The 10,559-nt window shown below is 37.6% G+C and overlaps 1 protein-coding gene across 21 annotated transcripts in view; it reads right to left on the bottom strand.

Annotated features, from left to right (window-relative positions):
• Positions 1-449: 449 nt before the first annotated feature.
• The window catches only part of LOC143706959 (centrosomal protein of 170 kDa protein B-like), a 44,314-nt gene continuing 34,204 nt past the window's right edge, over positions 450-10,559 (bottom strand). For 7 of the 21 annotated variants that reach the window (XM_077199568.1, XM_077199633.1, XM_077199560.1 and 4 more), the window contains 7 exons: positions 8,034-8,166; positions 6,990-7,116; positions 4,329-4,433; positions 4,155-4,243; positions 3,942-4,035; positions 2,781-2,832; positions 450-1,092 (listed from right to left, as the gene is read on the bottom strand). In XM_077199568.1, coding sequence (XP_077055683.1) covers positions 908-1,092; positions 2,781-2,832; positions 3,942-4,035; positions 4,155-4,243; positions 4,329-4,433; positions 6,990-7,116; positions 8,034-8,166 — 785 coding nt within the window. In that variant the 3' untranslated portion in view covers positions 450-907. Of the gene's footprint in view, positions 1,093-2,780; positions 2,833-3,941; positions 4,101-4,132; positions 4,244-4,328; positions 4,434-6,989; positions 7,117-8,033; positions 8,269-10,559 lie in introns of all 21 variants that reach the window. The other 14 variants (XM_077199493.1, XM_077199551.1, XM_077199465.1 and 11 more) reach the window with 3 other exon arrangements.

Below are 10,559 nucleotides of genomic sequence, written 5' to 3'. Positions count from 1 at the left end.
ACAAAGAAATAAACATGAAATAAAGAAAGACTGAAGCAGTATTTTCTTGTGAAACCTCCAACAATCTTTGTTTACAACTTCGATGTCTAACAGTCAGACATGTAAATATATTATAATATACTGTATGCATGCTGAATAATATTTCATACCTCATTCAGTGCACTTGTGTTGTCCAAACACACGTCATACAGGCATTAAAGACCATGAAAGAGTGACTCCCGATTTCTCAGAGTTTCACTTTCACTTCGGCAGAAACACGAGCGGAGCTTCAGTTGCACACGATGTTTATATGGAGGTGTAGGAGCTTTTAACTCCAGTTAAAATAACTAGTCCGGGTCATTAACCAGTTTATACTCATCTTAGATTAATGTAGATCAACATCATGAGCTCATTGTGATATCGGACAGAAACAAAACATCCATGGAAATAATGACAAAAGAACAAAACAGTTACATTTGAATTCTTTAATGATCTTTAACATACAAATACCCTGTCCGACAGGGACAAAAAGATTTAAATAACCATGTAAATTACTTGTTATCCTTATATCTCCATAACAACCATCCAAAAAAAGTGACCAAGATCACACACACACAAAAAATCATTAACATTGTGTATTTACAGTTATTACATGTAATGCCAAAATCTGTGCAGTTTCTCAATCATTGCATTTTGAACGCCACAAGCTGTTGAAATTGGTTTGGAGCAAATATAAATGTGCAAATATATCTTAAACGTATCATATCCTCTCAAATGCCTGAGATTTTCATGAGGAGCTTGTGCCAAACCAGCGATCGGTCTAGACGTGTTTGACTCTAAACAACCTACATAAGTTTAGACTTGTGTTGAAATCATTAGCAAAGTGCGGAGTGCGGATACACACACACACACACACACACACAGATGGTCATACCAATGACCCTTCCCGGTCTGAGCTTCTGAACGTGCGTCGGGCGTTCGGGGTCGGTCCTCCTCCTCCTCGATGTGACGATCTGGAGTCCCGGGACGAGGCTCTGGAACTGCGAACGCCTGCCGAAGAAAACGTCCTACTGAGATCCGGGTTTCCTCGCGGATCTATGATGGTGTTGATGACTGGAGGAGACACGAGCGAGTTAGCTCTCCGTCTGAAGCTCATTTCAGGAGTAATGTAGAACGTTTTATAAACGAAATGATTCCAGTTTGCATGGATACACAGAAGCAACAAAAAATTTTGTATTATGAATTTTTAAGGCCAGACAAGTCATTTGTTGATGTCACTTTGTAAAGAAAGACTACACGCCTGCACACATATATATATATTCACACACGCATAGTCTAAACACGTAATACGCATGTGTATTGCGTCTGCGATCTCACAGATTCTTGCACCTTGGAACCGGTTTCAAAGTTTGCGTTCTCGAGCACCAAACACTGTTGTTGTGCAGATAAACGGCCAGAACACATTAAAAGTTTTCTGTTTCCAGTTAAAAACGCTGTCATGTTAGCCATGCGGTTAAGTTAATAACTAATGATCTTTACAACAGAAGTGAATCAATCAAAACTAACTTTATCTGGACAATAACTTTATTCTAGAGCTGCTGTAAGGAAGTTTTTAGCCGGCTGAAGACGCTGGACGCTCTGCTGAAAACGCCTAGCTGTGGGCGCTTGAGAGCGTTTTGGGAGCACTGCGTTTTTTCAGTTGTGACCGTTCGTTGCTATGATACAGAATATCCGCAGCACAGTTTACTTGTAACTGATTTCGTGGATAATTTTTTCATACAAAAAATTTATTCTTTTGATCCATTTTGTTCGGTTAGCTCTGCTGGTGGATGTCGTTGTACAGAAAGAATGTTGTGACTGTTGGTCAGCGTGGTATTAGCCCCGCCCCTCCTCCACTGTGATTGGACGGATGGGTAAAAAGTCACAGTGATGAGCGCAGCGTTTTACCCAAAGTTGAACATTTCTCAACTCTTGGCGACCAGTAAAAACCGCCGGGCGCTCAGCGCTTCAACGTTAGGCCGTGTGTCCACCAAAGTGTTTTTTCAGGCAGCTGGCGTAAAATTCCAATTGTTTTCATTGGGAGCCCGCGTTTTTTAAACGCCATGAGCGTAACGAGGCGCTGAGCGTGTATTTAACGCTGAAGCGCTGAGCACCCGGCATTTTTTACTGGTCGCCGAGAGTTGAAAAATGTTCAACTGAGTAAAACGCAGCGCTCATCACTGTCACTTTTTATACAGCCGTCCAATCACAGTGGAGGAGGGGCGGGGCTAATACCACGCTGACCAACAGTCACAACATTCTTTCTGTACAACGACATCAACCAGCAGAGCTAACCGAACAAAATGGATGAAAAATAAACTTTTAGTATGAAACAAATTTTCTACGAAATCAGTTACAAGTAAACTGTGCTGTGGATATTCTGTATCATAGCAACGAATCATCTCAACTGAAAAAACACAGTGCTCCCAAAACGCTCTCAAGCGCCCACAGCTAGGCGTTTTCAGCAGAGCGTCTAGCGTTTTCAGCCGGGTGGACATATGGCCTTAAAGACACACTCAGCGTCTCGCTACGCTCATAGCGTTTAAAAAACGCGGCGCTCCCATTGAAAACAATTGGAATTTTACGCCAGCTGCGTGAAAAAACGCTTTGATGGACACACGGCCTAAAGCCAAAACAATCTCTGATACTGTAATCTCCTATTATCAGTGTAAAGCTGCTTTGAAACAGTCCATATTGTTAAAAGCGCAGTATAAATGAAGGTGACCTGACATTGGCAAGGAAAAGAAAGCGCATCGACTGACCTTCCAGCTGTTTCTGAACTCTACTCAGCTCTTTGAGAATTGATGCAATTTCCTACAAGACGAGCAAGGAGATAAAAAGACAAAATGATTCAAGAGCAATGACACATTTGTTGCAAAAAACTATTCAGCATTACAAACTTTACAATAAGGTTTCATTAGTTTACATGAACAATACATCTACAGCATTTATTAATGATAATCTAAACATTTACTAATACATTAAGAACAAATGTCATATCTGCACTGTGAACTAACATGAACATTTTTATAACACTTACAAAGGTTAATAAATGCTGCAAATATATATTTCTCATTGTTAGTTAATTAATTAATAACTAAAGTAAACAAATGTGACCTTATTGTAAAATGAAACCAAACACTTATAAGCCAGATTCATTATTGTTAATAAAAAAAATTATTTTTCATTACTTGAAAGACAGAAAAAATTAAATTTTTTAAAATTAATTTAATAAAATGTGTGTGTATATATATATATATATATTTTATGACAGTATAAGTAATAGAAAAAATATATAACTATCATTTCTTTATATAAAAACCTGTTTTAAGGTATTCTCATTTGTTTAGTTAAACTTGAAGTACTATAAAGCTAAGGGTGAAACATTTTTTTATTATAAAAACTATATAGACATAAAAATTGTCTATTAAATTATTTACAAATAAAAAATAAACATAATATATATATATATAATTATATATATAAAATCATTATTTAAAAATGATTTTATTTCAGGCAGTTGTCAAGGCAGCTTCTCGTTATTGTTTAGTTAAACTTGAAGTACTAAAATAACAAAATTAATGCTGACATTTTTTTTTTTTCCTAAAAACTATATGGACAGATTTTTTATTTAAAACCCCCAATAAAAACAGAGAGCAAAATTACTACAATTTAACAATTAAAAGGAAAACAAAAATAAACACATTATTAATAAAACCTATAAACGTATATCAATATACCATAAAATAACACTCATATTAACATAATTTACCGCTTCCCAGGTGTAATATACTCCCTGAATTAAAAAAACAAAACATGAAAAGGTTTTTATTTATTAGTTCATTACAACGTTACAATTGTTTCAGTGAAGTTCAGACTGTACTTCGTAACATTTACTCATGGAAAGGCAAAAAGAGACTCGCCTTGTTTGATGTTTTCAGTGCTGGAGAATCATCAACCGCATTGATTTTCGCCTCCATTTCACTCAAAACATCCATCTTATTATGAAACAAAACCCTGAAAAAATGTGTGAAAATGAAAAAATAAGCCTTTAAATAGCTACAAAAAATGAAAAAATAAGCCTTTAAATAGCTACAAAAAATATAAAAACGACGTGAAAAGCAAACAACTCTGACTTGATTTTCTCGGTCAGTTGTTCAGTGTTCTCACGGATGGCCAGAGACAGTTGAGACACTGGATTCAGCATCACATGATTCAGCGTAACCTGACAGGAGAAGAACGAGGTTTACAGCTCAACTACAGGAGTTAGTGAACAAGCCCGAGCCGTCACTGAAGAGAAGCACGGATACCTCGTCTTGCCTCGCACTCGGGCCCTCAGACTCATCGAACACCGGCGCTGCAACCGGAGACTCTTTCGGGACACTCACACTGGCTTCGGGAATCTGGTGCCGCAACTGAAAGAGCACGAAAAAAAAAGCGCAGTGATGAGGGGTGTGAACCTACACTGGTCTCACGGTTCGGTTCGATTACGATAATCATGTCATCGATTCAGTTCAATTTGATATCACGATGCACTGAATCCTCAATTTCCAATTTTACTTCACATGTATACAATTTTGCCAATAAACACAAGCAGTCAAACTCTGCAGGCGTTACCAGCTCGCGGTGAAAACGGCTGACGTGGTTTATCAAGTTAGTGGCATTACCTCCTGCATATTTTATTTGTGCGTGACACGATTTACACACAGCGCGTGTGTTCTCCAGGTCGTGCTTATATGGTTGTTCATAAAAGCTGAAATGTGCCCAGATGTAGGCTTTGGCAGAGGAGGCGAGTGCGAGTAATTCAAAATGCTCCAACTACTTTAAGTGTATGCTACCGCGACAAAGCACGTATGCGATAAATGACATCAGAAAAGCGTCAGAACATTACAATCGGTTATGATCTATTACTGAACCGATACCGAATCGTCCTCGGCTGCATCGCGATGCATCGTAGAAACGATTCATTTCAACACCCCTAGTAGTGATGTGGATAAAACACCAGATAAAGAATAACAGGCCTTCATAAGTGAAAGAAGAAAAACCACATGAAACTATGCAACTATATATCTTTTCTAACAGGGTAGTAAAAGTTTAGCTGGCTAAATATGAGCTGTTACTGTGGCTGAGCTGGTTAAAGCGTAAAGCCTTGTTTATACTCGACGCGTCCGCATGAGCTCAAAGGTGCGCGCGGCAAAAATGGCATGATTGTACAGCGCGCGTGCCTCCGCATCCCCGAGACACCATTTACTACACACAATAGGCTTTTTTCTCTGATTTTGAAAACTCTTCGCGATCGACGGGTTGGTGATTCCTGTGACATACTGTTTTACGGTCAATGACAAGAGTACTAATCAGCTGTCTCACGAACGTAACCAGCACATTTATCCCCACATAGCAAAGCCATAACACAGCGAGGGAGAAGAATTAAGTTACATGAAACAATCCAACTACATATTTTACACCACTGACAAGGGAAAAGTCACTACTCACGGTGTTTATGGCTAGCTTCTAGCTTTCTGCGGCTTCTCTTTCAAGGTAGTGACGAAACGCGCTCTGTAGCGCTGTGTGTTCGCGTTCGGCTACGCTAGAAACATGACGTCACAATATGTCGACCTTCATAGAAGGGGATTCCCGCGCCTATGGAGATATAAATGTCTCATTCTAAGGTAATAAAAACATTACGGTTTATTAAGCAAGTTCTTTATACACCACTGAACACATAGTTATGGATGTCATATTGCATTTTTGTTAATAGATACTAAATTTTTACACATTGCACCTTTAATAGCGAACTAAATGAATGCTCTGCTAGTTAACTGGAGATGTTTTATTGATTTGTATTGGGTACATCCGTGCCTCAAGTTGTGGGACACGACTTCACTGGATCTAAACAAATCAATCGAACCATAGATGTGACCAGTAGTGGTGGCTTTCTTAATCTATTTAAAATAATTTTGCAAGGGTTCTTGCAAAAAAAATAAAAAAATTGTATGCTTAAGAAGTAAGCTTTGGAAAGATATGAATCTAACCATTTCTATCCCCCCTCTCTCTTTCTCTACCTCGCTCTCCCTCTCTAAATGCCCACAAAATCTGACTGAGCATCCCAGAAAAAAGGTAAGTTATAGATAGCAAAAAAAACAAAACTAACAACTTCCATATCTGTATCTGTGCACTTTACTACCTGTGGTCCTTTAAGTGTATTAGAAAAACTGATGGCTGACTGACTCAAAACAATATTTTGGCTATAGCCTTTTTTGTTGCAGTTTTTAGTTTAAAAACTAAAGCTAAATTTAAAGACTCTGATGTCCTGTCTTTTATCTTTATTTTATTTTATATTCTACAGGAAAGTTGTATTCGTCAAGCCTTAAGCTGTTCCCAAAGTTCTGGACATGTTGCTTGCAAATAAATATTGTCAATTCATGATACATTGTCTTCTCTTAATGGTAATACTTAATGTACACTGTTGTTAAATATAGTTGAATAAATAATGCTATAATCGGTGATCGATATCGGGCGATACAGCTTCCAGTAATCGGAGATCGGTGATCAGCCCCCAAAAATTGAATTTGGGGTTTTCATAAGCTGTAAGCAATAATCATCAAAACTTTTGCACGATATTCTAGTTTTTTTCGAGTTTCACCTGCATTTCAAAATTAATGCTGGTCTTTTGAACTTCCAATCCATCAAAGATTTCTGAAAAATAACATTTATAATGGTTTTCACAGAAATATGAAGCAGCACGTTCAACATTAATAATAGTCATAAATGTTTCTTGAGCATCAAATCATCATATTATACTGATGTCTGAAGGATCATGTGACACTGAAGACTGGAGTAATGATGCTGAAAATTCAGCTTTGATCTCAGGATATAAATTACACTTTACTATATATATTCACATAGAAAACAGCTATTATAAATCATAATAATATTTCATTATATTGATCAGATAATTGCAGGAACAGTACCTCCTCGTGGGCAGATATGGCGGGTCCCATCTTGTCTGTAGAAACACTCGGTGCTTCTGGATCTCCAGCAACATCATGAATCTCTTGGGCCAGAATAGCCAAATCTTTGGCCAGGTCTTGACTCAATCTAGCAAAGAACATGCATTCAAATTACATTTTGTAATTTACAATTACATATCAAAACAAATAATTAAAGTTGGTGGCAATGCAGTAAAAGTAATAAGACTTTTTTTGTGTTGGAATTGATGCATAATTTGAAGTAATTTTTCAAATATGTACGTGTGCAATTATGCAACTTATTTACTGACAAATACAACAGGAATTCATGAAGAATTTACCTAGGTCTACACCTATGATGATTCCCATTGTAATCAACGATATCTACACTGGGTACAGTCAATGCATGTCTAAGTCAGGGAGAAAACCAAACCAAAACACATTCAAGCTCAGCATAGCAGCTCTGAAAACTGAACATGAGATAAAGTCAATCAAAATGTGGCTTAAACATTCTCCAACTATTATTAAAACAGAATGATTGTGAATTGAAGATATTCCGGCGTTTACCCTACTACCCTTCATTCTCTGATTTCGCTTGAAGTATATCAGGGCTTAAAACTTAAGTGTTTTTTTCAAGTCACCTTTATTTATTTATCGCTTTTTACAATACAGATTGTTTTCAAAGCAGCTTTACAGAGATAAATAATGCAACAACATTTGTTTCCAGAAGAAAATAGCGTCACAGTCCTAATCATCTTCAGTTATGGTTCATTTTTGCTGTAAAAAAGTTATTAATCTAGTTTATTTATATATAAATAACCCACTCTGGAGAAAACCGTGATGTCATCGTCCAGCTCAGTTCTCATATAATGGTGTCAATGGAGGCAGATCAATGATATTGTTGAATATTAAATGAAATATCCCCAACTAAGCAAGTCAAAAGCCAATCCAAAATTTGTCAAATTAAATTTTTATGACGTGAGTATGTGATTTCATCTGCATTTCCCACAGAAATCATAGGGCCCTATATGTACAATCCATCCTCACCTGGCAATCTCGGCACTATGAGATGTCCAGTTCTGGAAGGCGTCACTCTCGTGTCCTTCCCCCTCGGAGTCTCTGGAGCGGGGTACGGCTCGCACCGGACCTGCTGGATGGAGACTGGGGTTCTGCTGGGCCCCTGAATGATGGGAGCGTTTGTGTTTAGGGGTGCTAAGGTTAGACTCGTACTCATCCTCCGAGGTGGAGGCGTAGTCTGAACCCTTCTGACGCCTCCTGGAGCCTTGGCCCAGGGAATTGGGAATGGGGAGCGTTTGGTACACCAAGTCATCAGAGGATGGGATAGACACCAAAATAAAAAAGCAGACGTAGAAAAAGACAGAATAAGACACCCGAAAAACCAACAACCACTTCCCATTTGTCAATGGGGTCCAACTGCCCAAATGGACTCTAGATTGTTAATCCCATCAGGAAAAAAAAATGACAACAAATTACCTTGATTTCACAATATACCGGTTAAGTTTTTAGTATGGTAATCTAGTTGTCTCCAAATTTAAAAATTAGTAGTATTGGAGACTTGTTAGTTAAAGACGGTCATTAGCCCAATTGTGCGATACAAACAAATGCGCACAAATCAAGTCAATGATCGTTGGAAGAGTCAATCAGAGAAAAGTGAAACATTTTCACATCAGAAAAGTCTTGTACTTTTGTTTTGTTTGGAAGCTCATGACTCTGATAAATGGATACACAGCCAAGGATTGTATGGTACTAAATTATATTAACGCTGTATTTATAATTCATTTATTCACTTTCTGAGCATAGACCTGAAAATTAAATTTCCAATTTAAACGGTCTTAAATCTTGAATGCTTTAGAGCCACGGTTGTCAAATGATTTCAGGGGGTATGCGAAAAAAGATCTAAGGGACTGTTCGTTTTTTATTTAAGGGGCTACCGGAGGAGTTTTGAGATCTGTTGTCAAAAAAGACTTGACCCTACCTTCGCCAGCAATAATTTTTTCTATGACCCTCCAAAATGATTGTGAAAAAAGGCATGACCCTCCCCGATAATGTATTGATTACTTCTGTACTGGTTTGCGCTTGATTTCTGCTTTCTCGGACTCGTCTCGGACTTGTACCTTCAAAGACTCGGTCTTGACTCGGACTCGGCATTGGCGGTCTCGTCCCCATCACTAGTTAAGGCTGTAACGATAGACCAAACCTACAATTCGGTTCGTATCATGATTTTTTATTTTAGATTTAAAAAAAATAAATCATGTTTTCGGTGCTGATGCAGTGGTGACGCCTTCATGTAACAAGGGTGGCGCTCCCAAGAAAGTATCTTAAAGCCGCCACAAAGAACCGGCAAAAGTAATGATTATGAATATGTAAAATATAGCAAGGAGAGATTAATTGTTTATTAATAAACAAGGTTTTTCAGTGTGTCGGCTTCAAGATGAATTTGACGATGCTGACTCGCAATCTTCACAGTAACGCGCCAGAGAGAAATGCAGATTTCATACGGATTACATAAGCAGAGAGCAGTCTGTTTTTCGTTTTTAAATGTTCTGTTTAAAAGTAGACATCAAGCTTTCTATATATTTCTCAAGTCTGTGAAGTACATTATACGCTGAGTTTCGGTTAATTTATAAGACGAGAGTCCAGTTCACGCGCCGGCGACTCCGTGTCATGATGATCTATTTTCTACTATATATTTACTTCTTATTTATTAAATCCAGGCAATTGGTTGATGAAACATTAATTAAAATAAAGATACAATTAATAAAAAACGAAATTTACTTTAAAGGCTATGTGCTTTCTGAAGTAGCTTTCAGAGGGGTCATGTCCGTAACGAAGAACTGTCACGTCCGTAACATTGTTTTTTCCCTCATAAATGCGAACTCAAATTAAATAAAAATAATATTTTATGTTCTGTGGAGGCCGACCCTCATCCGGTGGGTAGTATTACTTTTGTTTTGCGCAGTGTAGTTCATAGAATTACTAAAACATATTTTGCCACCTAAAAGTTAAAGATTTTTTGTGTCATGTCTTGTGTATTTCCCTCATATTAAATATAAAACGCATGTGTAGACTGATATTTTTCTAATGTCTGGAGCTTTATTAAGGGAGTGTGGATATATAAACAGACGTTTCAGTATTAAATGCATTTTCTGAGAATTTATATTTCAAGTTCGGACCTGGCAAACCGAGCGATTAAGACGTTGATGATATTTATTTATGTTGATGATTTTTTTAATGTTAATGCCATTTATTTATGATGCCAACGTATTTATGCGAGACGGGATTCTCAGCTTTGGTCTGCCTTAAGACCAAGTATAGGTACAGACTGTTTGTGGAAAATGATCTAAGACTGAAAACTGTCCCCAATTCGGCCTAACATCACTGCATTATGTAAGCACATCCAGGCACATCCCTCACATTGATTAAACTGGTGATGTGGATGGACAGCTTTAATGAGATGTTGGATATGTGTTGTAGGCCTATTGTGTGTGAGATTGGTTGCATATCTGTTTAAAATCATTATATTCAGCACATTTGTATCATATGTTGACTTTT

The sequence above is a fragment of the Siphateles boraxobius genome, unplaced genomic scaffold, assembly GCF_051911475.1.
Source record: "Siphateles boraxobius isolate OS27281-9 unplaced genomic scaffold, OSU_SipBor_1 113, whole genome shotgun sequence".
Taxonomy (NCBI): domain Eukaryota; kingdom Metazoa; phylum Chordata; class Actinopteri; order Cypriniformes; family Leuciscidae; genus Siphateles; species Siphateles boraxobius.
The sequence above is the reverse complement of the archived record's forward strand: the minus strand, read 5'-3'. Positions and strand labels throughout refer to the sequence as shown.